At 40.1% G+C, this 26,272-nt stretch overlaps 1 protein-coding gene and 1 non-coding gene across 2 annotated transcripts in view; both read right to left on the bottom strand.

The window, feature by feature from the left end:
* The window catches only part of PTCHD4 (patched domain containing 4), a 233,221-nt gene that overhangs the window by 123,416 nt on the left and 83,533 nt on the right, over positions 1-26,272 (bottom strand). Inside the window, exon 3 of the mRNA XM_045294756.1 lies at positions 17,317-17,797. Within this exon, the coding sequence (XP_045150691.1) occupies positions 17,317-17,797 (481 nt within the window). The remainder of the gene's footprint in view (positions 1-17,316; positions 17,798-26,272) is intronic.
* Positions 12,235-12,341, bottom strand: LOC115871211. The gene has a single exon (XR_004047164.1). It is a non-coding gene; the product is annotated as a U6 spliceosomal RNA (small nuclear RNA).

Below are 26,272 nucleotides of genomic sequence, written 5' to 3'. Positions count from 1 at the left end.
AAATAGCATTGTGACCATTTCAGTATATTTACATTTCCAAAATATTTGTTAGGTACCTTATATAGCATTTTTCCCTCTATCTTAAAGAGTCAACTCAATAGCATAGGGTTTCTGTGACTATAGCATTAGTTGGATTCTCAATGATGAAATGCACAGCATGGGAATTGAAAATATTATTATACATTCCAGTGCATTTTCCTTTATTAATGAAAACTGACATTTTAGTCATCAAACATAATATATCTCTTCATGTTTTTTCCTATTCTCATAATCATGCTTATTCTCATAATCAAATTTCTTTTTGGATGATGCTTTCCCTATCCTTCAAAGCTTCTATTATCACTACTCTAAGCTGACATAGGGTCACTATGAGTCAGAACTGGCTCTATGACAGTGAGTCTGAGAGGTTGAAATAGTTGAATATAGGAATACTGGGGTAGCACAAAGGGGTAATGTACTCTGTTGCTAACTGAAAGATGGGGTGTTAGTTAGGTGTTTTGGTGTCAACATCACTTCCATAGGAACAAGTTGGAAAGTTTAGCCTGTCAATCAGGTCACAGCTTGATTAGAGGGTGACTGAGATAAATAGTTTTTCAAGGCAGACTTCTTCTTCTTCTCCCTGGTGATCAGACAAATGTGCTGCTGCCTGAGTTAGCTGCTCTGCCTCACTTGTGTGCTGCACTATCTTGGGACCGAGCCAACCCCTCGATTGTGTCACCATACTGTTCTACACCTTGTCTTATTGATATAGGGCAATCTGGATGGGTGGACTTATGCAGACAGTAGCTAGAGTAATGATTGTCTCTGGATTCTGAAACAGAGGGTGGGGCAAAATGAGGAGTCAATATCTATGGGCACAAGAAGGATGAAAAGTCTCCAAAGTTGATTGTGGTGATTATTACACAATCCTTCTTGATGTGATTGAACTACTGAATTGTATAATATGTTAATTATAGCTCAATTAAAAAAGGAACAATATTAATTGTAATTTTAATAGTTCTAGTTAGCCATATACTAGATAGTAGAAAAGAGAAAATTAGTAAACTGAAGGATAGAAGAAAAGAAAAATTATTCAAATTCATATACAAGCGACGAAGAAACGGTAAATGCAAGAGTGATAATAAGATACAGAACAAACTATAGCATATCTTTGATTAGAATTTCTGGAGAGGGGGAAAATATAATAAAATTTTAACAAAGCACTTGCATAGAGAAAGCTGATAACATTAAAATGTTGTAAAACAATGATTCACAAAATCAAGAGGTCCAGCAAACCGTCAATGCGATTAATACAGGGAAAGTTACATCTAAATAGAAAAGTTATATCTAGATGTATTATTGTGAAACATCAGAAAGCCAAAGACAATGAAAATCAGGTGAGCAGAGAAAAATGACATGATGGAAATAAAATGATGCAAACAAGCATTTTCAATGTAAGAAATAATTCTACATCCAGTAAAAACCACCCTTAAAAATATGAGGACACACATCACAAGACAAGATTCAGAAAACAAACAAGCAAATGAGGAATCAACAAACTAGAGACTGTGGGAGTTTGTCACCAGAAGGAAAGCTCTAGAGGAACTAAATATGATCTTACATGAGATGGCTGCAATTCAAGATCTGATCATCAAGAAGTGATAAATATATGACTATATAAAAAGACTGAATTGTACATAAACAATATTAATGTCTAGGATGCTAAAAAATAAAATGAGAATGAAAGCACTTGAAATTAATAGCATGTAAGACTGGTTAGAATATAAATGGAATGCCAGTTGCCAACTTTTTATTTTATAGGGAATGAAATGAAGGTTTTTGCTGATTTTAGAGTTTGATAAGCTACATCTGCATAGTTTAATTTCTAGAACAACCACAGATTGTAAATCAAATATTTAACTTTTAAAAAAGCAAAAGGAAGAAAAATGAATAATATAATTTATTAATTCAACTCAAAATGTAGATAACCCAAAAAAAGAAAAGAAAAAAGGGAGAAACAAAACAGAAACTACAAGTTAGAGGGTTATTAGTAGGAAAAGATACACTCTGGAGAGCTGGTAATCTATTTCTTGGTCTGAGGGAGTATTCACACATGGTAACATAACTACTAGTTAAAATAATACACTTACATGACATACATTTTCTGGATACATGGAAGTTATTGATTTGTCATTGAACAAAAAAATCAAGCTACATAATGGTATGCATGCTGGGTCATCCATTTTTGTGCTATGTTTGTCTTCATCAGGACAATCTGAGTGGTGGAAATGACTAGGCAGTGAGAGGTTAGTGGTTCAAACGCACTCAGCACTGCTTTGGAAGCAGGGTGTGGCAATTGGCTTCTTGAAAACCCTCTGGAGCAGTTCAGCAAGCATTCACGGGGTTGCCAACAGTTAGAAGCAACTTGACAGTAACTAACAATAACAGATGAAAGACTGTACATGAACTGGTTATCAACAGCTGTCTCTGGATGGTGGTTTTAGGCTATTGTTGTCCTCCCCTCCCTGCCCCACAGTTTCCTGACAATGAACTTGCATTGCTACTGTAGTAAAGAAGGAGCTCTAGTGGGGGTGTGGGGTTCACATTGGACTGCTGACCCCAAGTTCCTCTCTGACAGAAAGATGAGACTCTTGTCCATAAAAATTTGCAAAGCCCCCAAACTCTTATATAAGGACAGAATGGATTTGACAGTCGGTTTTCTTTTCTTTTTTTAGTGTGTATGTGTTTTGGTAGCAAGGAAAAAAAATTAATGACAAACAACACTAAATAGGAAGAGAAGATATAATTTCTAGAGCTTCATTGCGAGAAGGATGTGTGTCAACATTGAAAATGGAGACTGAATAGCTCTGTGGAAAATGAAACGCAGATACTCCATGAGGAGGAAATACTTGGAAAGCAGCAGTGCAGAAAAGGACTTCAGGGTGAGTGTGGACAGCAGATTATACAGAAGCTTGCAGGACAACGTGCCAAGAATGAGCGCCAGTACTATTTTGAACTGCGAAAGCAAAGGTACCATTGTACAAAAGACGAATAGACAGCCACATTTTATGTATATTTGGAAAATATACATAAGGCAACCATTTCTTACCAACTAGCATAAGAAAAAAAAAGCCACCCTGACCTAAAAATGAGGATGGAATTCTCCAAGGAGATATGCTCCCCACATTTTCTTTTCAGAGAGAACACCTCTAATAATATGTGTACCAAGGGTGGGTGTAAAAATGTGTATGGGTTAGAAATTCTCTTCAGGTTCTTTCTCAAAACAGAGATCCCAATGAACACGGTAAATTAAAAAAATATTTTTAATCCTTTTAGGAGGCTTTTCCCTCAAGAACTGTTCTCACTGCAGAAGGCACAGACTTGGCAGGAGGAATGAATCCTAGCCTAAGATTGGTTTCTGAAAGGGGGTGAAATGCCTAGTGTCCTAAGAATAGTGTCCCAATGGTGGAAGACCTGAAACCCAAACTCAGGTGGTCAATGCAGACTACGCCCAAGTCCACTGATGACCAGTAGTTGGAGTTGCAAGAAAAATAATAACGGATGCCTTTGAAAAAGCTCTGTGGACAAGAATTAGCAAGTTTAGGCAAGTGATGGGTTTTAGAGCAGCACTTCATTGGGGTGCTGTATAAGATATAGCATGAATGGCGTATTGACAGAGGTGTGGTCGGAGCCACGGGGAAAACAAAGGAGAAAACAAGAATGTTGAGGCACCTGGCAACTCTGAAGAGAAAGAAGTTATGATCACTTTGGGATCTAAAGGCATAAGGGAAAAGACAGTGTGACCAAGGAATGAGCTGTATATGGCCGAGGGACTTTCTCTCAGAGGCTGAGAAATAGTGTCAAATCAAGGAGGAGAAGAAACCGAGAACTGTCTTTAGCGGTTTCTGCTCTTGGCCTCCTAGTTCCCTGGCAGCGCTTCTTATTGGCTAGAGTGCAAGGGAACAACTCATCTGATGGTGAGAAGTCCACTCCTCACCTGCATTTTCTTTAGCAAAATGATTAGTAGACTGGAATTAAAAAAATACAGCCTAAATAGAAAATGGCACAGCAAGTTCACCAGGGAAAGCAGTAGGAAGGAGGCTCAAACACTTGGAAATTGTCAGGAGCTGGTTGATCTCTGAGGATTAAACCCATTTAATCAGCATGTAATCAAAGGAGAGAGAATGCTCTGTAGTCCCAACAGGCACAGATTTTACTTTGTTCACTTGTTAGCATAATCATCGATTTCGATTCATCTTAGGGAAAGCTCATCAGCAAAAGGAGGCGGCCAGCACAGAATGAACGGCAAGTGTCCATGAGGTGGACAACAGCATTGTATACATAGTCACAGACATTTCTAGGGAGGACACTGAATCTCTGAGGCACAAGGGACATTCAGGCAGCATTCCTGCAATGGAACAAGGGAATTCGCCAAACATCACATACATTGCTAAAATCTATACTCATTACAAAGCCTTACGATTAATGTACGTATTGTATCTCTTGAAGAAGTCTAGTAAGGGATGCATACATGTATTAAGGAAAGATCTATCTATCATCTGATCTATCTGCGTGTGCGTCTATGTGTGTGTGTGTGTGTGTGTGTGTGTGTGTGTGTGTGTGTGTGTAGGATAAGGAAGAACAAAGCAGAATGGATGCATTTGAAATATAGTATTAGAGAAAATTATGAAAGTACCATGGACGGCTAAAAGGACAAAATGATCTGCCTTGGAAAAAGTATGACCAGCCTGCTGTACATTGGACATCTTGTCAGGACATACCAGTCCCTGGAGAAAAACATCATGCTTAGTAAAATGGAGGGGCAGAGAAAAACAGGAAGGCCCTCAACAAGGTGGATTGACACTGTGGCTGCAACAATGGACTCAGGAACAATTGTGAGGATGGTGCAGGACTGGGCAGTGTTAATTCTGTTGTGCCCAGGGTCTCGATGGGTCAGCACCGACTCAATGACACCCAGCAACACATATATATATAGATAGATAGATAGATAGATAGATATGTTGAATCATATATATATGCAAATATATGTGTAAATAGATGTGTGTGTGTGTGTGTGTGTATAAAATGCTTCCCAGCGAGGTACCAGAAGAGCTTGTCAGCTGCTGTGAATTCATTGGGATTAACCCAGTGTACAGAGTAGAACTCTTCCCTAGGGTTTTCAAAGTTGAGACCTTTTGGAAACAGATCTCCAGCCTTGTCTTCTGTGGCATCTCTGGCTGGGTTTAAACCTCCAAGATACAATCGCAAAGATATTTTTGGCCTTTATGGCCTTTTAGCCATCTCACTTAGGTTCCCCTGGCAACAATATACTGTCTCTATCCCTTTGGATTTTCAGCATCCTAAAATAGGTCAACTTCTCTACGCGAGAGAAAGTAAGGTGTTAAGTGGAAATCACGCCTCTAGAAATACTTCCATAAAATGACTATAGGAAGTACGTGCTATAACTCGTAATGGAAGCAAAGCCACCCAAGTTGTAAAGGCAAATGTAGTTCTTCTCAGGTTTAGTTTTTACCTGTATATTTGGAAAGTTCTGATTTTTTAACCCACTGCCATCAAGTCAATTCTGACTTACAGTCAGATAGGGTTTCGGCTACTGTAGTGTTTTCATGAAGTGTTTTTAAGTAAAGTCATTGACCTATAATTTGCATATGTTGGAATGCATCCTCTTTTAATGTACAGCATGATGGGCTTTTATAAACGTACAAACCTGTGTAAGCATTGCCCCGAGCATGCTATAGAAGGTTGCTATTACTAAAGAAGTGCCCTGCCACCCATTCCCAGACTGTCTTCCTCAAGATCCCTACAGGCAACCTTAGTTCTGATGTAAATCCCCACAGATCAGATTTTACCATTTTCAAACTGCATCTACTAGAATGCTGCTCATATCTCTTCTTCAGTTCCAAGGAACTCCCTAGATATTAAGAGTTTAAGTGAACCGACTAAAACTCATCATAAGAAGTATGCAGGTAAAATATGAGTCTGGGCCAAATAGGGTAGAATGCTTACTACATGATTCTATTACATGTGTGAATAAATAAATACCATTGATCTTAAACAGCTGCATACAATTTCCTATATGGATTTATCTTATTTTTTAGATTACTCTTTCACTTTGCTGTGAGCTAGTGAGATATGTCGTTGATTAGGAAATAATTATTGAGTTCACTTCTACCCTGTCCTAGAGGAATCACTATTAGTTGGAATCAGTTTGATGACAATGAGTGTGATTTACTTTTACCAAACATTATGATAATTCAATAGAGCATATACAATTGCCTTCTGACCACAGGCCATGACAGGTGGGTGGAAGGGGAAGGTGACACACTTATTATAATCTGATTTCCTTATATTCCTCAACGAAAAAGTCTACTAGTTACTGTCCTTTAAGGGTCTCTGATCTCATTTGGTCTTACAGTGAAGGGAGCCGGTGGCATGCCTCCTTTTAACCTTTCATCTGAAGAGAATCTTAAGCTAATCTTGTACTCATTTCTTTCTGATAGAATTACCTTTTCACCCTTCATTATTTGACTTATACCTTTCATTATTAGGGATGTGCTCTGTCTATGGCTTTTATTATGTAACCTCAAGTCCTATTAGCCAATATTTTTATTATTGATTTATATTATTAAATACACAATTTTGAATTTTGTTTAGGCTGTCATTTTCCCTCTTACAGAACAACAATGTTCCAAATAACATGAAAATCACTCGCCTAGACATATTCTTCTTTTTAAAACAATTTATTGTGATTTGGGTGAAGGCTTACATAGCAGATCATCAATTTTACATTCAATATTTCATATATATTTTGTTTCATCTCAGTCATTGCAACCCCTTCACTAAACCTGAATCATCCCTTAACCCACTTCCTCCCTGTCTTTCCTGTTTCCATTCCGCCTCCTTTCCTAACCCTTCTGAACTCTGTCCTTGGGGAAATGCTGTCCTTTTGATGCCAAAAGGTTGATTATTCTAAGGTGAGTGGATCTCACTAGTGTTTTGTTTCCCTTATAGATCTATACATTATTCTTCGTTCCACATCCGACCTATTTCTTTGCATACTTAGGGCAAGGACAGTGTGGGGTAGCAGCAGGACAAAGAGCAGCACCCTCCTTAACCTGAAGCCAAGCTCCATGTTGTGACCTCTCTAAGGTGCACACAGTGATCTGAAAGACCTGGCGTGGGTGCAGAGAAATGCTTCCTTCTGGGTGAAGGTATTGCTCATAGAAACCAAGGACGAGGGATAGGGAAGAGGGATATTCCCTTGTAGGAGTTGCCATTGAGGACATAAAACAAAGTGTGTATGAATTGTTAAATAGAACATGGATTTGCTTCATAAACCTTCACCAAATTCACAAGAAATTAAAAAAAAAAATAGCATGAAAATAAAGAAACTAATACCTAACTCCTACCCACAGACATTCGATGCAAACATAGCCACAGGGTTTCAGAAAGGCCGGTGGGCACTGGTGCTCTCCAAACTCCAAATTCACTGCTAGCAAGTCAATCCTCACTGACCGTGACCCTACAGGACTGAGCAGAATTGCCCCTCTGAGTTGCCAAGGTTGTGAATCTTTCTGAGCGCAGAGAGCCTCATAGCCCACTGCGTCACCCGGGCTCCAACGAGGTGCTCAGAGACTCTTCAGGTCCCCACGAGACCCCCAGACGCATCTCTCGGACAATTCTGAGGCTGGCGGAGGCCCATGCAGTGCTCCCTTCTGTTGTGCACGGGGTCACTGTAAAGCCATTGACATCGGCTCTATCTCATTGTCCTTTGCTGATTTTCTTTGGGTGTCGTTGTTAGATAACTGGGTATTAACTGGGTATGATAATACTGGCTTGGAAAATACTGTTTTCAAACATGTTTTATGTGGAAGGAACTTTGCTTTTCCTCCAAAAGTGGCATTATCTTGAACAAATGTTCACCTTTCAAGTCTCAAATGTTTGAACTGCAGCATTTATCTTGATGCTGCACTGTAGAAAAACCTATTCTAGTTGGCAATGGCAGCTCACCCGCACACACACACACACACGCACATGCACACACACACGACAATCAACTCAGCTTCAATTAATAATCATCATTAAAGTTGCTTTTGCCTGACATACAATTGAGAAAAAGCTTAAGCGTTCAAACTGGAGAACCAGAGAATGCTGGCACCTTCATTCTTCCCTGTGGGTTTAAACTGATGGCACTCATCCCATCTGCTCCCATAGTCACGCTGGATTCACGACCGACTCGAGACAAAAAGCAAGGGCACTGCATCCTAGACAGCATGAGGCCTATTGACACACCTTTTCATTTCAAGGGTTAAACTTTCATATCAACTATACTTGAGATAAACAAGAGTGTCAAACAGTGTCTCTATGCGTCTCGTCCTGAGTAACATCACGTTATATATATAACAGTACTCCTTCTCATTCTTACACCCCAGCCATCACTGGAGGAAACTCATTTGCAGCTAAAAAGTGTAAGAAATGGAGGTGGATTCCAAAGAAAATGCAGGATCTTAACAAGTCAGGACATAATTACTACTCATTCTTCACAGGGCTGTATAATAAAAAGTGCATACCCTTCGGTTCTAGTTCAAATGTAAATTCAAACCCTCCATTGTTAAACGGAGATCTTGTCCCTTTTCATCTGCTCGAAAAAGTCCCCTAACACAGTGAGAGGCAAAGACTTCACTCTTACTAAGTTCCTCTGAGCCACGGGCTGCCAGAAGAACAAACAAAGCCATCTTAGAAAAAGTACAGCGAGAATGCTCTTTAGAAGCAAGGGTGGTGAGACTGTTTCACGGGCTTTGGACAGGCCAGGACTAAATAGCATCTTCTAGGTGAAGTGGAAGGGCACGCACAAGAGGGAAACCTTCACGGAGATGGATAGACATAGTGACTGCAACGGGGTCCCAAACAGAACGACACCTCTGAGGAGGGCAGACGTTCCCTTCTGTTGTACATGGGGGGCAAGGGGGGGCAGGGCTGCGATGAGCTGGAAATGACTCGACAGCACAGAATCAAAACCACCCCCCAGACCCAAGCTTAAAGCAATGAAAAATTAAGATTGTTCTTGCTCTAAAAATGCTAACAGTCAAAGAAGCCACTACACATCAATTTTAGCAACATGCCTACTATCGGCACTTTGGGTAAGCACTGGGAAGTGTGCCCAGGAGAACAAGCTCTAGCCTCCAATGATCCAAACATCTCAATGAACTGACATTCTGTAAAGTGTCCCAGGTACGGCTTACTGATAAGTGAGGAGAGGATGACATTCAGATACCATCCTAAGCAGGACTGTGCCCCTGATAAGATAGCTCCAGCCTATTGATGATGATGATTATTATTGTCTTATTATCCTCCATAAAAAGCAAACAAAATCTGGAGAAGGACATCAAGCTCGGTGAAGTACAAGGGCAGTGAAAAAGAGGAGGCCCTCAAGGAGATGCACTGACACCGTGGCTGCAACAACGGCTCAAGCACAGGAACGCTTGTGAGCCTGGTGCAGGACCGGGCAGTGCTACCTTCTGTTGTGCAGCGGGTCCTTATGGGTCAGAACCAACTCGATGGCAGCTAACAACAACAACAACAACAACAACAACATGGTTTGCTTAAGAGAGTAGTTCAAAAAAGCCCTTTGACACTATTTTTCTGAAACTTTCAACTCTGACTAAAATTTAAAAATACTTCTTATATCATAGCCTTCTACACACCTATGTATGCAATAAAGGATAAGAAAATACTTATTCAACTTTGTGAAACCCCCTCTGAGACTTTCTATTCCTTCCTGATTTTGTCCTTTCTAAGTTAAATAAATTGGTGCAGTAAATTGGTTTACTGACTCGAATAGATCACGATCCATTTGTAAAAGAGTGCATTCAGTCACCACTTCACCATCTATCTATGGAAGGCCTAACATGGGCCAAGTAATGCACGAACTATTTGGAAACAGCAGCAACAGGAATAATAAAATCTACCTCCTTAGGGGACTTGCATCCTTCCTAGCTGTTCACAAAAGTCCAATAGTCTCTGGTCTTTGCTTAGGTCTGTCATCCCCATACAGTCCCATACACCACTCCCCTAACGTTACCATTTCCCCATCACTCCCAACTTCCTAAACCAGTGCATTCTAGAACTCTCAGTTTGTCATCATCGAGATCCCCCACATATTGCATACAACCCTTCTTCACTCATTACCTTTACCTGCTTGCTCTCAGGATAACTGCTGGACCTCTGGAGGGCACTGCTGCCCCTGCAGCCCTCCCTTGAAGGCTGCTTTCTTCTCCAGCATCTTTTCTCGGGAGAAAGGTTGACAGTCTGGGAAACCCACAGGGGCAGTTCTACTCTGTCCTTTAAGATCCCTCGGAGTCAAAATTGACTCAATGGCCGTGAGTTTGGTTTCTTAACCTCCTCCAATCCAGATCCCCAAACGAACATTACTATTACCCTCGATTATCTGGGAACATGATAGATGTTCAAAACACCCAATTCTCTGAACTGTACGGATATGTCACATTATGAAGGAGCTTCCAAAAGTTCATGAAAAAGTATAGTTAAAATAAAATGGAACTTTTCCATAAACTTCTGGAAGCTCCCACATGCTACGCAAATAACTCCTCCTGTTATATTCCTTGACAGACCTCAGGATCACTTTCCCTTATTCGGCTTTAGATTTAACAAGCGACGCAATGCCTCTAGGACTATCAACACACTCATTATGCGTTTTGGTGATTTCAAAATCCACAGGGAAAAGTAATTTTATATTCAGGTTCTTGATGTTTTGTCTCCCCATTGCCTTCCATTCCACATTAGTCTCCCACCCCAAACATGATCGATTAATCATTTTGATTAGTAATGAATTCTTCTCAAAAATAGATCTCAAGCCTCTCCAGATGCACCCGGATCATTAGATCTCACTCTCATTAAGCCTGTAGGGGGCAAAAAAAGGAAAGAAAAGAAAAAAAAAAGACTATGGTAGATTGCCTTTCCCAAGACACCACAGCTGCAGCTCCTTTCCCACATGCTCATCTGCAATGTGACCTTCCGCTCTCTGATGGCGAAGTAGGCTGGCCATTGTGACGGGAAAGCCAACCAGTAGAGTAAGGCAGAAATAATGCTATCAACCTTCTGTGCCAAGGCTGTGTGGCAACTTTTGCTTTGTTCTCTTAGAATAATTTTCCGTGGAGCCTCAAGCCATCCAAGAAGAGGTCTCCCTCCCCTGCGATCACTATGACAGAGTGGGCTACATTTAAATATCCTTTTCATTAGGAATCGTGTCCTTTGGGAATCCCAGCCTCTCTGTAGGGCATGTGAGGAAAGAGCAATGTTGGATATGGCTGCTCTTGTCCCAATTATTTCAATCTGCAGTCACTCAAGTCACCTTCAGACATTTGAGGTTTGTCAGCGGGGGCACCAGGCATTGTGGAGGTGACAGGAGCTGGTCCCACTGGTCACTTTGTAACTTTCTGACTGGTAGAATCTCTGTGCATGATAGAATCATTGTTCTTTACCACTAACGTTTGTGGGTTTTGCTATACAACAACAGATAATCAGAGCAGAATTCTCTGACTCCAGAGACAATCCGAAGATTTTGCCCCATTAGCTTTTTTTTCATGGAGGAGCCCTGGTAATGTAGTGAGTTATGTATTGGAGTGCTAACTTCAAGGTCAGTAGTTTGAATCTACCAGCCACTCCAGGGAGAAAGATGTGGCTCTCTACTCTAGTACGCAGTTACAATCATGGAACCTCAAAGGTGCAGTTTTACTCTGTCTGGTAGGGTCACTATGATGTGAATTTGAGCTTTTTTCCTGGGGAGAGTGAGGGACATTGGTAGTCCAGTGGTAGAGTTCTTGCTTTGCATGTAGGAGTGTGGGAAGCCTGGGGTTGATTCCCATTATACTCCTCATGCAAACCTACTATTCTTTCCATAGAATCTTGTGTAATTGCTTTGTTGAGGGGCATTTTTCATAGTTTTCATATTAAGATAGTTTAGTTGCAAAGGCTTAGTGAGATACTTCCAAGGATAGGAAAAACTGCATAGATCACCATGGTCTGCTCCTTAATGCATCATAGGGAGAATGCAAGTGCAGGCAGCATTTTGGTTCTATTGTGCCTGGGGTTGCCCTGGGGTTGGAGGCTGACTGGATAGCAACTATTGGCAACAATGGTTTTTAACTATAGTAATGAGTGGGTGATATCCTAATTTCCTTTTTTTAATATCTTTTAAAAAATCATTTTAATAGAAAAAATATGTAACGCTTCACGAATTTGCGTGTCATCCTTGCGCAGGGGCCATGCTAATCTTCTCTGTATCGTTCCAATTTTAGCACATGTGTTGCCAAAGGAAACACATCCTAATTTCCTTTATCATTGGGTTTAATTTATAGGGATATAACATGAGGTGCTCCAAAAATAATCCACATGTTTTGCCTACACTTTCTATGGCCCTTTTTCAATTGGCTTGCAGACACATGTCAAGGCCTGGCCAGTAGAATGCAATGGAAAGCAAGATCTTACTTCGGTTGGAAGGCAATTAAGAGCAGGCTCTGAATTCTTGAACTATTTGCTCTTCTGGAAACACACACTGGGAGAGGCCAGGATTGCCAGATGGAGACATCTGGCAGATGAGTCACTGTTGGAAGAGACCTGCCAAAGAGGCTTCCTGATGGTCACACCAAGGCATGATGAGTGCAGGAAATAAACCCGTGTATAAAGTCAATTAGATAGACGGGAGTGTTACTGCAAATAGTCTAATTGATCCTGACTAATACAATACTCACTAACTGTCATTAAAATAACATTTGTATATACCTGAGACATCTTCATTTTTCCTGGGATTTTTGTCTGATTAAATTCAACTCCATATCTGCTCCATTCTTAAATCCAAACAGATATATTTGTTTGGGGAAACCATGCTGACCGATTTTTTTTTTAATTCGTAAATGTAAACTTCAGGTGGACCTTTGGTGATCCCTTTTAATCATCCCAAAATTTCTCATTTAATTCATTGTTGAATGTTTTAAAGGGTCTGTTTTAAACTCTCTCCACTTTTCTCAAATCAACACTTCCTTCCCCACCGAGATTCTTAGCTAGTGACCTGCACCCTATTGTACTAATAAACTCGAAACTACAAAAGAGAATTCCACCACCTCTCACCTCTGCATGAGCTAGTCTATCTGCATCTGTCCAGATAGGTTGCTTTCCCTTTTCTTATAGCACATAAACCATCTATGCTCTTTGACCAATCACTGCCTCCACTCGTGGTCTCATCCTATTCAGTGTATTAGCAAGCATTTTCCTTATTTCCCTGGTGGTGCAATGATGCTGTGGCTGCTAGCTTTGTGAAAAAGACTTGGATTTCTGTTCCCATATAGACTGCAGCATAGGCAACCCTGTGCACATGGAACAGTGCCAGGCTGTTCCATGGAGTCCTTATACATCAGAATTAAGTCAAGGATACACAGTAACATTACAAAACTCCTGGAACGATTGGTTTGTTCTCACTGTTTTCTTCTCCAGGAAGCTCTATTGAACCTAGTTGGCTTACTCTCTCTTTCATTCTCAGCACTCCCTCCAAAGCATCTCTTTTCAAGGTCACCAATGACCTTCAGTTGCCAAATCCAATGACAAGTTCTCTGTTCTCATTGGGTACAACTTCTCAGCTGCTCTAAGCACATCTGCCTTCTTGCTTCTTGAAATCTCTCTTTACTTGGCTGCAGACCCTGCTCTTCTTGGTTCTCCTGCTATCCCTCTGCCTGACCCGAGGCTTTGATACCTGAGTTTCTCTTTTCTTCTCTATATAATCTGTCTACTTCATCTCATCCAATTCTGTTGCTTTCAAAACTGGCTCTACCATGATGAACCCAAAGTCCATATTTCTAGATTTTTCAGTATTCCTCCGATGACATCCCTTATTTTTGTAAGAGGAAATTGTATTTTATTAGATATTCAGTCTTCAAATCTCTTGATCACATTCTTAACTCTTTTTTCTCTTACAAGCACTTAAGAAAAATCTCATTAATTCTATTTCCAAATATGTAATCTGGGTCTAATCCCTTATTACCTCTGTCATGGCTACCATGTCTTTCTACCAATCACTATATCTTATGCAGATATTGAAATCACCTTCTAAATAATCTCTCAATAACCATCTGCCTTAGTTAGCTCGTGCTGCGATAACAGAAATCTCCCAAGTGTGTGGATTGAACAAATAAATTTATTTTCACAGTTTAGGCCAGGAGTTCAAACTCACGGTGCTGGATCTACAGGAAAGCTTTCTACATGCTCTGGCGGAAGAGCGATGTCACTTCTGAGCTTCTGCTGGCTAATCTTTACATAGATGGATATCTATCTTCTTCCATATTTGGTTCTCAAAAGAGTGATTAACTACCAACTGAAGTGATTAACTATCAACTTTGCATATCTGCTCGCATCAACTTATTTACACTCAACATCACACTTCATTCTATCGCCTTTGGAAGACTGTTTTTGTTTTCATTATAAATTCTCTGTCTCTCTCACTCGCTTGCGAATTTTTTTGCCCTCTACTTCTATTTCTGTCACACTAGAAGTTAACATGGGAGACCAGAGATAGATGCATCACTTCAGAGGAAGAATAAAATAGGTAACATCAGAGGATCTAGAGTTTTCATACTGAAGAGTCCAAATTCTTCATTGCAAGTGAGTGGGACAAAACCCCAGCTTCCCTCATGTTGTGGAATGTTCCCTTTATTTCACCACTTCTCAGTTTTGGTACCTTTACAAAAACAATTGTTTTATCTAAAGAAAGGAATAAAGAAAGCCTGGGGGGAAGAGAGGTAAACAGGAGGAGCGATCACTCTTCAGGGAGCAAAAGAACCTTAACTAAACACGTACATGCAGGTCTTTTGCTGCTTTGCATTCAGAACGTCGTAGAAAAACTATTTTCTAAGGTATTTCAAGAACTTAAGATGGTTCTTAAACTACAAAACTCAGACTCATCGGCATCAAGTCACGTCTGACCACGGCTGCTCTGTCGGACAGGGTGGAGCCGGCCTGGGAAGGCAAATCTTTACAGGAACAGGAAGCCCCACCATTCTCCCCAAATGGCACAATGAGTGGAGAGTAATCCTCCATCCAGTTTCCCAGCGTTTACACCTACACTGCTCATGCTGAGTTATGATTTTAAAACAATTTTTGGTTTTTAATTTTAAGAAATCATTTTATTGGGGGCTCTTACAGCTCTTATAATAATCCAAACACACACACACATGAGGAGCTGATACCAAGGGCTCAAATAGAAAGAAAATGTTTTGAAAAGGATGATGGGAACATAGGATTTATGTTTTTAAAGATTACAGGAAATGCAAAAATGTGACTTTGGTAAAGTCTAGACTTGCCCCACCCTGGAGCTTTCAGCATTGTTGTTATTTTGTGTAAGGAATGAAATCGCCTCTGTGCTTTTGTCGAGTCTACGTCCTATTTCAAAAGAAGGGTCCCTGAACCTGCAATAGATACCCATTCTGTGGCATCATTTCAGAAATCCATTTGCTTAACTGAAAAGAAATTATTCTGATCACTTAGACTTTGGGGCAATAGGCTCTTGTTTTTGTTTTTAATAATAAAGCTGCAATTTAGAGCTGATTTTAACTCAGGAGATGAAAATAATTACTTTCCAGCTGAAAATTCTCCCACTCACGCCAACATCAGAAGAGGCCCCTTTTCAATATATATATATATTACATAATTCTCTCTTTTCTTGATACTATTTACATAGACTAACTAGCTTGCTACCAGTTTTCGTAAACACCTTAGTTGAAGCTAAGTGACCTAATTTGTCAGCAGGGAAACACCCTGTCTCATTTGTGAATTGTGTTGGAGGGTTCTTACACTTCTTATATTATTTCAAGTCATGAGACAGCATCCAACAACATAACATTTATAAATGCTTCAACTCTAGGTCACTGTTGTCACTGCTGCCCACGATTTTTCACATTGAAGTTTATGTTGTGAAGAAGAAAACCACTTTTTAACGATAAGATGAGGAAGCATTACAGGTAAGATGGAAAAATATGCAGCTATTTAATGTTTTGAAGCAATGAACTATTTTCTGTTTATCATAAAATTTACTGTCTTAGCTTGTCGAATTAACCACTAATAAATTGCTGATACTTATTGGGTGTTTTTCATGTGCTATTATCTTTGACTACATTCTGTTACCATCAATAAACAAATCTAGGAGGGCTGAACTTATTTTACAGGAGGGAATTGGGGTTGAAGAAAGTGAACTAATTTACCAGGGTCAAAGTAAAGGTGGGTTTTCAATAAATTTACCAGAGCCACAATGAAGGTGGGTTTTCAAATGAAGGATCCCAGAACCTGTAATAAGTATCCATTCTGCAGCATCATTTCAGAAATCTATTTGTTAAACTGAAAAGAAATTATTCTGATCATTTAGACTTTGGGGCAATAGGCTCTTGTTTTTGTTTTTAATAATAAAGCTGCAATTTAGAGCCGATTTTAACTCAGGAGCTGAAAATAATTACTTCTCAGCTGAAGAGTCTCCCACTCATGCCAACTCACCACCTAGAGGCCTTTGTGCATTTCATTCTCTATAAATAAGGAATTACATCATATCTCCAAGAACCCTATGCACTACTGTACCACTAGTATCACTGCACATCGCTATTTTCATCTTGTTTCTGATAAGACTCATTAGTCTTGCTAGGGAACAATCACTCATTTTTTTTCTTCCCAGATTTGGTCTTTTCTTTTGCAAGAATATACATATACACACACAGCATTTTGTAGGCCAAGTAGGTATGGCTGGAAGAAACTCTAGCTTATATAGGCATGAGATTTACTGCAAGAACTATGGAATGAATTAGGAAACACAGTCCCTTGAAAAGGTGTTCTTGGAAATTAAGATACGGCAAGGGTGCTCAAAATTGTCACACTAACAAGTCACTTTGAACCATCATCAACTGAAGGAGGTCTATGAAAATGAATCACAAAACTTTTGTTTGACTTACGTCTTCAATATATCCAGAATCTCAACCAGTATAAAGCTTTCAAGTTTAAAAGGCAATTCTAATATAATATAGCTTGAAAACACTTCATAGTAGTAAAGGTCTCAACATAAATGGGAAGATAGTTTAGTCAATCCATAATTGGCTGAAAAGCCCCATGAGCCGATGTAGACAGCACCCCTAAGTTTAAAAAAAAATTACATAATCACATAGACAAACCAAAGCAAAATGAAAACAGACTTTCACCTGAGAATTTAAGAAATATACTACCTTGCCCCAAACCGGTAAGAATCCGATTACCACAAGGATGGATAGTTACCCATGGCGAAGAACGGGATTCCCAGCAAGGTGGAGTTGTATTTTCCATCGGTGATGAAGAAGATCCCTGCTGCGGTGAGGATGGAAATGCACACCGTGAGCACCCCCAGGAGGCCGAGGAAGGGCTTGCTGCGCAAGCAGTCCTTCATGGAGCTGGAGAGGGTGGCTGTCGTCAGGATCAGCACAAGGCTCACCAGAACCTTGCTCCTGGCCAGGATGCTGGTCTTATGAAAGTCTCTCCAGAGGCTAAAGGATGCTAAAGAGTAGCGATGGATGTCCTGGTGCTCCTCCTGGAGCTTCCTCATAAGCTTACAGAACTCATTCTCCCACTTCTCCCCTATGAGGTCTTGTGTGGCAGAGCCATAGGTCTGGAGGTAGTAGGTGATTTGAATGGCTCTGGCTGACTTGACCCGCTGGTCCTTGCTGTTTGGGACTTCTACTACCCCGCCCAGTTGATGTCCAATAAAACTGTTCCTCCCATCCTTGAAAACAGAAAAAAGGGAGACTTAAGTTACCAGTGGGATGCACATTCCAGAGAAGCAATTCTTACTCTAAGTGAAGGAGCACAAAGATAGCAGAGACAGGCGCTAGCAATCACAGGACTGATGTGAGTGGAGTGGCATGTTAGAATTTGATATTCAACCTTTTGAAGCTACATGGGATATCATGCACGATGGCCAGGGTTAGAGAAGATGCAAAGAGTTATTACAAAGCTACACAAGACTTGCCACATGCAGAGAGAAATGTCCCTAAAGAAAAATGTCCCCTAAAGGGATCTCATCCAGACCCTCGTCCCCCCCTTGCCCTCTGTAACACTCTAGTGTAAATCCTAAAGGAAGGAATCACATTTTCGAGCTCAGTTTCAGCCAAAAGTGAAGCAGAGCATGAGCTAACTACATTTCAGAAAGCAAAATAATTATCCATTCAATAATCACCATGCTAAACACTAAGGTTAACATACACACACCTACACACTTACACACATACACGCATCTTTACTAATTCTTTATATTCTGGGCTCCAATTATGTTTTGTAGAATATTAGAAAAAGATACTTTTCCCTAATAGCAATTGAATGATGTCAAGTGATGTAACATCTAAATATTATGTAACCAGTAAACACTCCCATTACAGTGTGCCCTCCAAACACCTGCTTCAGACATAAGGTGGCCTTTCTCCCAAATGACAGTGAACACACCCCTAATGAAGCTAACATGTTCAAATATGGTTTCCAGAGTCACCACAATTTCTGAGATTCACATGACGTAGAACAGGCAAGAGCAGAGGAGGAGGCTTGACTTCTCTTGAAGGTACAAATAAACTTTACTCCTTAAGAGGGTCACTGAGGTAATGAAGGGAGTTCAGAAAATTCTCAACCAGTGTTTGACCCTTAGAATGAAATCCCTGGAGGCTGTCAGAAAATCTTAATCAATTTGGAAATCCTTGTCAGACAGAAGATTGAACCTACTTTCGACTGCCTAAGGAGTTCTGGTGGGCACTGTGAGTTATGCATTGGTCTGCTAACCAAAAGCACAATGGTTCTAGCTCACCAGGTCCTGTGTAAGAGACAGAGAAGGATGTCTGTTCCCATTAAATGCACACCCTTGGGAGTCCATGTAAAGCCGCTGTCAATCAGAATGGACTCAGTAGCAGTGGGTCTGGTTTGGTTTGGTCAGGTCACCGGAGAGAATAGAAGTCTGAAGCTATGTTGTAGGTCCTGGGTAAAAGGCAGGATTAAATTCATGCCATAGAAGAAATGTCTGCTTTACTGGGCTAGACAAGATGTTTATCTTACGAAGACAGAAAAGATTAAAATAAAGGCACCAAACACTTCCTTTTAGAGACGGTAGTTTGGAAGGGCAGCACACTCATCAAAGTTATAACCATGAACATTTGTATAAAATTGTGAAGCCAGGCCAGCAGTTTGAAGGTACCAGAGCTCAAAGAGTTAGTCTCCAGCACTCTCGGGGCAGTTTTGCCCTGTTCTAGAGGGTCGCTATGCGTCTGCATCTCCTCGATGGCAGTGAGCTTGGTTTCTCATTTTCTGGATTTCAGTGAAACATCACTGTGTTATAATAGATACGTGTGACAAATGCTGTGGAGTTGTACAGTGCAGATACCTCTGGCTGAGGCAGGTATTAAATCGGTATCTTCAATGTGTACCAAAACAAGTCAAATACGTGAAAATGTCCTGTAAATACAGAGTGCAGAGATTAAATATGCTGTAGGTAGGAGCATCCAGAATCGCAGAGAGAAATTCCTTAAGTCAATTCACATACCTATGTTCCTTCTCTAAATGTCCAACAGCAACCCTAATTGGATGGAACACAATCTGGACATCTCCAAATGAACAACATATTTCTTAATGAGAACTTGGGATGAGGATGTTTTTGATGTGGGTTAGTTTTCTACTTGCTAGGAGTCTCCCTATGACCATGGCTTCTTTGTGATTGTACATCATTTTTCCCTATTAAAAAATCAACTGAAATTCTGATTATAGTGTGCAAGGCTCTCTCTTGACTACGCTCTACAGAACACTCCAAAAAAGGTGCACGTGGAATGGTAGGGAAGCCGGGAGGAAGGTGAGGAGACTCCGGCCTTGACACTGAGAACTTACTCCCCAATTAGGTTTATTTACTACTGTCTTAAGCATGGCATCATGTTTAGCTCCACATCACTTCTCCTCTTTTGAAAATCCATCTTTGATGTTGACTTATACTTATGGCTATTTGGAAGAGAAATTATTTTGAAGGTTTTATTTATTCATTTATGAATGTGTAACTCAATCTGTTTTTACTCATTTTGTGTCATCAAAAAGATTTCTCGGAGATCTTTAGGAGAGGCAAATAGATTTATGCATCCCTCAGGCCTCATTTGGGGGTTACTGTGGATCAAAGAGGGCACTGAAAATGTGTCTGTCCAAAAGCCAAATTTTTAAGGAAGAAAAAATATAGACTTTTAAATAAAAGATCTTTATTGAGTTTGGCTAGCTGTTAACCTCTCTTTAGAAGTTGTCTAATTTCCATTTTTCACAAGAATTACTCCATAAAAGATGTCTTTTCATCTCATCTTTTCACACTGTACTTAATGGATGTAGCAAATAGGGTACATTTCTTTCTCATATTCTGCTGTTCTACATTCACCCAATTGAAAATAAACATGGCCTCTAAATGGGAAACATTATCAAAAGGTCCACATGCTGGAAATGCAGTTGACTCAATCACCCTATGCATGAGTATGATGAAAAATTCAGGTGGAAGGTCCTGATTCATGATGAAGGTCTTTTCTAGTGATCCTGCCGTGAGTTAAATAGAAGTCCTTGTGGCACAATGCTAGCCACAGGTTAGTAGTTGGAACCCACCAGCTACCCCATGGGAGAAAAACTTGACTTGATTCTACTGTAAAGAGTTACTGTCTCAGAAACCTACAGGGGCAGTTCTACTCTGTCCTATAGGGTTGCTATGAGTCAGCACTGACTCAATGGCAGTGAGTTTGGTTTTTATTTGATTATAAGTTTAATACTTCTTTTTCTATTGTTTTTCATTATTATTGCCTTTCATTGTCTGTGTCTTTTAAGAGCTGATCTTAATGGTGGCTGGAAGCATTACATATAAATACCTGCAAGTGAATATCTGAGAATGATAAAATGAGCAAATTATGGGCCACAATACTATATTACTAATGATAAAATGTATACAAAAAGGACAGTTGTAAGTGCAATTTGTCATAACGCAAATATGCTATAAGGTGAGGACTATCTGTATACTTTGTACATTATTTTTATGAGAAATTTTACTACTTTGTACTTTGTAAGGAATAGAAGTTGGTTAGTTTCACAAACTACCCAATTCATTGATGCTGCAATATAGAAGAAACAAGGAATATATATAATAAATACTGTAATTATAATGCAGTAAGAATTTCCCGGGACCTGTACAAAGTCAGATAATGCTTCTGAATCAGGAGTAATGTATCCTGAGATGCAGCCATGCATTTTACATTAACTAGTTAATTCTCACAACTGTTCTCTTTCCACTTCTATGTTTTAGTTTACTCATCTATAAAATGAGAAGGTAGAAACAAATTGTTTTGAAGTAACTTTTCAGGTCTCGTTTATTTATAGAAATATCCTATATAAGTTTCTTAGAAATATAAGAAATGAAATCATGAGGTCCACTCCATTAGTTAAAGTGATAAACTCAAGGTCCCAACTCAGGTATTTTGATTCCAAGTCTAGTTATTTACAGCATCCTATGTAGAAATATATGGTAATCTGCTTCCTAAGAATTTATAACCTTAGACTTACAATATACGGGACAGCTCTACCCTGTCTTACAAGGTCCTGGTGAATTGGAATTCAACTGGACAAAATTTACTTAATCTACAAATTCAGTTTTCTAATCAATTTTCTAATCTGTTTCTATCTGCTATGATTAACACAGTGGTTTTAAAAAGGGGCTGAAACAGAGTAACAATTGTGAGAATGGCACAGAACTAGACAGCGTTTTGTTCTGTTGCACATATGATTCCTAGAAGTTGAAACTGAGTCATTGCCCCCTAACAGCAGCTGCTACTTAATAAAACCAGGGGCTAGTCTCCTCTACCTTACAGGGCAGCTTTGAGTCTAAACAGACTCAGTGGCTTGCTTCGTCTGGTATAACAGTTCACCTTACCAAATAGGATTCCTCCTCTATTTTCACTGCATACCAAATAGATGTAGTAAACCAGTACTTAAGGAGGACCAGGGAAAGAATTTGTTCTCTCTCTTTCTTGTGTAATGCCCAGAGACAATTCTCTTCAAAAGCAAAAAGATGAAGCACTTTGGCTCCAGTTTACCTAAATACAAACCATTTCAAAAAGCTCAGATGAGTTAATTTCTTAGATGGTAAAATTAATTTCATCTTTAGATAACTAGTCATTAGTATCCTTTCTATTGTGTTAATTTACTTACTACATTATATCCACTGCCATCAAATCGATTCTGACTAACACAGACTTGATAAAATCATAAATGAGTTTAATTTCTCTTTTGCTTTTATATAAATTCCTCTACATAAATGTATGTGTGGAAGTAAAGTTAACATCTCCATTAAGTCTGAAGCATATAACAATGAATTTTTCCCCCTATGACTTGTATTACTGATCCATTATCAAAAGTTAACAAAAGTTACAAAGGGAAATATTAATACCCTTAAGTATGTTTTTTACAAAGGGGTCACATTGTCTCATCAAGGCTAAGCATTCCTAATCAAACAACTCTGATGCTGGGCTCTTAAAAGAAGATGTCTATCGCCTACATGGGATGAGTTGAGGTATGCATAAAGGCTCTGTGATCAGTCTCCCATTTCTCCTTCAGTAATAGGATTAACGGCGCCACCATGACACATTTTCTTTAGACTAAAACACTCAGAAAGGCACTAGGTTGCCAACCACACTGTAAGCAAGGAAAGCGACAACTTGGCTATTAGCATTGCAGCTTGGAACGGAAAAGTAGATCAGAATGACAACACAGAGAGACACCTGAGTAGACTCCAACATAAACTTCCTACTACCGAGTTGATCTGGACTCAAAGTGACACTACAGGACAGGTAGAACTGCCCCGGTGGGTATCCAGGGCGGTAACATCTTTATGCCTTATTGTCCCCCCCTGGAGCAGCTGAAGAATTCAAGCTACTGACTTTGTGTTAGCAGCCCCATGCACACCACCACGGATCTTCATGTTGTTGTGGGAATGGGGAAGGTACTGAACATTAGAATGACAGGCACCACAAGCCCCCAAATAAGGCAAGCTTAGCGAATTCGTGTGTCATCAAGGCGATTACTCATAGGTTGGAAAAAGGAACAATGAAAGAAGCATTCATTCACCAAAAAAATACCTGTGAGCCTATGACTGAAAGCACCTCCTTTTTTTCCCCTTCACCTCTTCTATCTTGTTATTGTAGTTCACTTGCCATTTCTCCACTCTTCCCCCAACCTGCCCTGTCATGTCCCTATGCAATTATTAATTCAGTGAGTGACTTGAGATTCTCCTATCCTAGATCTCACATACAGAACATGCCTACAAAACAAAATCAAGAAACAAACATCAACCACAAGAAAGTAACACAACGATAAAATGAAACAGAGAAAAGCCTCAATTGTAAAGAAAGCAGAAACTATTAAAAACTGGAACAAATTTACAATAGGTCAGAAGGGAGATCAGATGATATGGTGGTACATTTTACCCAACTGCATCTCATCATAGTAAAGAATATGGTTTAGCCCCGGAGACATACTAGACAAAGGCAGGCAACTTAATGGGACAAAACACACAGACATACCACTACCAACAAACTGATTCCAACTCACAGTGACCCGATAGGACAGGATACAACTGTTCCATAAAGTTTCTGAGACTGTAAATCTATAAGGGAGCAGAAGGTTTCACCATCCGCCCAAAGAGTATCTGGTAGATTTGAACCACTGACCTTGCTGTTAGCAGCACATCATTTATCACACCACACCACTAGAGCTCAATCTCTCGACTGCTAAAGGTAAGACACAGTGACCCAACTCCTGAGCTCATTTGACCTTGTACTTCACTAAAAAAAATTACCGCCCCCCAAAGTTATTAGATTCTAAGTAGCTCAGTATTAGTTTTTGCTGAACTTTAATTTTAAAATAGCTCTCAGGAGCTTTTCAATTTTTAAAGTATATTCCCAAGCATTTCTTTTAATCTTCATGCATTTTTTTCTCATTTGAGAACAAAGGCTAAGTTGGCTAATCAAAAGATAGTTGTGTGTGTGTGTGTGTGTGTGTGTGTTTGTTTGATATGTATATATATCAGCATCATGCTACCTGAAAGCAGACTTAGTTCTTTCTTGAATTGTCCATTTGGTTGTAAATGCAGAGGTCTAAGTTAGGAAGCTAATTAAAACTCCCAGGGAATATGTCATTAATTCATGCAGTTTGGAAATTGTGCTGCCGTTGACGAACTCCTTGCACCATCATTATCTATGCATCTGTTTTTAACACTCTTAAATAGACTTCTAAATCCCCTCGAAGACAAGAGATGAAGATGTCATTTTTATTGAACCACAGAACATTAATTTGCAGTTCATGTCTCCTGGAAATGTAGAGAAATAAACGTATTTTGAATAAAAAATGTAAAATCAATAACCATCTACATTTTCAGTTTCAGCTGAGGCTAGCTGAGTCCTAATTCCTTGATAAAACAAAAGGGACACCTGTGTATCTCTACTAAAGTTGATTAAGATCTTAATACACCTCCTGTTCTTTGACCAGCATGGCTAAGTTCCAAAGAAGGAACGCTGAGGGCACTGGGCTGCTCAGGGCAAGGTCAGCGGTTGGAAACCACTACAGCCCCTCTGCAGAGACAAGGTTTCCATGCCTGTAAAGAACTAGAGTTTCAAAACTCCCAAGAGCAGTTCTACTCTGTCCTAAAAGGAAGCTATGAGTCGGCACGGCAGAGTTTGTGCGTTAGTCTGGGTACTTTAGTACAAAACACACACTATGAAAGTTTATAAACCAACCACTTCATGACTTTATCCCCCCAATTTTGAGTATCCAATTTATATACTGCCCACTTACATCAACCCAGTTCTCTGAGAAGACACTCATATTTTTTGACATGAAGAGTCTTCATTCCAGTTGGAACCTTGTGAAGTCTGCATCCATAAGCAAAGTCAAATCCAGACAGGCCTTCCATAAAGTCAGCAACAATATGCACCAGTTCACAGGCTCTAAATCTCCAGCTGGTCGGGTTCTGATCAACTCAGTGAGGGCTGCCTCACTCAGCCTCCACAGGGTGCCCATTGGTCGACTTGCTTTTAGATCATGGGCTCTAACCAATACGCAACAAGCCTAGCCCCCTTGTGCTAGGTCATGAACTTTAGACCAGTCAACTCGCTCTTGTTGTCTCCTCTTTTTCCTGTAAACCAAGTCCACAGGTGTCAGTGGCCAAACTCAACCCATCTCTTTATTGCTGCATTTCTCCCACTTCCACTCAACAAGTAGATCCAGGTGGTCATCTAGCAAGCATCTCAGCCTGTTCTCAGGCTCCCTTTAACATTCAGTCCCAGAGAGGAGTTTTCTTCATGGTTCCAGATTTTTTCCAGCTTCTGACAAAGACTACTGGTTCCTGAGTACTCCAAAGCACTGGGTGAGGCATATATTTTCAAAGCTTTCTTTGCAGGCATAGCCTAAACCCATCTAAAGATCAAATTTTAATGGCTGAAATCAAGTGGGCTCACAAACTTTCTATTTTCATACTTCCCATATATTCCCCAGAAAACAACTGAGTAAAGTGTGACTTTATCTGACCTCTGGCTAGACAAAAAAGAAAAACTTCCACGTGGGAGAGGTCAAACAAACATCTACTCTCCATCTTATGATTTGTTTCTCCAGTACCCTACTCCTAAGGTACCATAATGTGTTAGTCTGGGTACTTTAAAGTTAGGATACTGAGAGTGGGGTTGTGAGTTCAAATCTCACTGGGGCCTCCAAGGCATGAAGTGGTTGGTTTATAAACATTCATAATGTGTTAGTCTGGGTACTTTAGTACGAAACACACACTATGAAAGTTTGTAAACCAACCACTTTGCCTCCTCCCGTCTCTTCGGGGACGTGGGTTGAAACCCCACCGCTGCCACCAATAAAGGGTTAGTCTGGGTACTTTACAGAAACAAATTCACAGAATCTCATATGTATAAGAGAGTTTTATATAAAGGGTGAGTGCACTTCAAGAAAACATCCCAGACGAACCCCACTCCTGGTACCTTAATGTGTTAGACTGGGTACTTGGTGCTGATAACGCCAAGGCATGGACCTACCCCAAATGCAGCCCTGGGTGCTAGAGCAGCCGTGTGGAGACCCCTGTCAGTGCTGAGATGCTTACACACTCACTGATTCGGCTTTCCTCCTGCAGTCGGCGTCACAGTGTGTGTTTTGTGAGATG

Source organism: Echinops telfairi, unplaced genomic scaffold, assembly GCF_000313985.2.
Source record: "Echinops telfairi isolate 266 unplaced genomic scaffold, ASM31398v2 ScPeMD7_3533;HRSCAF=4204_1, whole genome shotgun sequence".
Lineage (NCBI taxonomy): Eukaryota > Metazoa > Chordata > Mammalia > Afrosoricida > Tenrecidae > Echinops > Echinops telfairi.
This window is presented reverse-complemented; position numbering and strand designations above follow the sequence as displayed.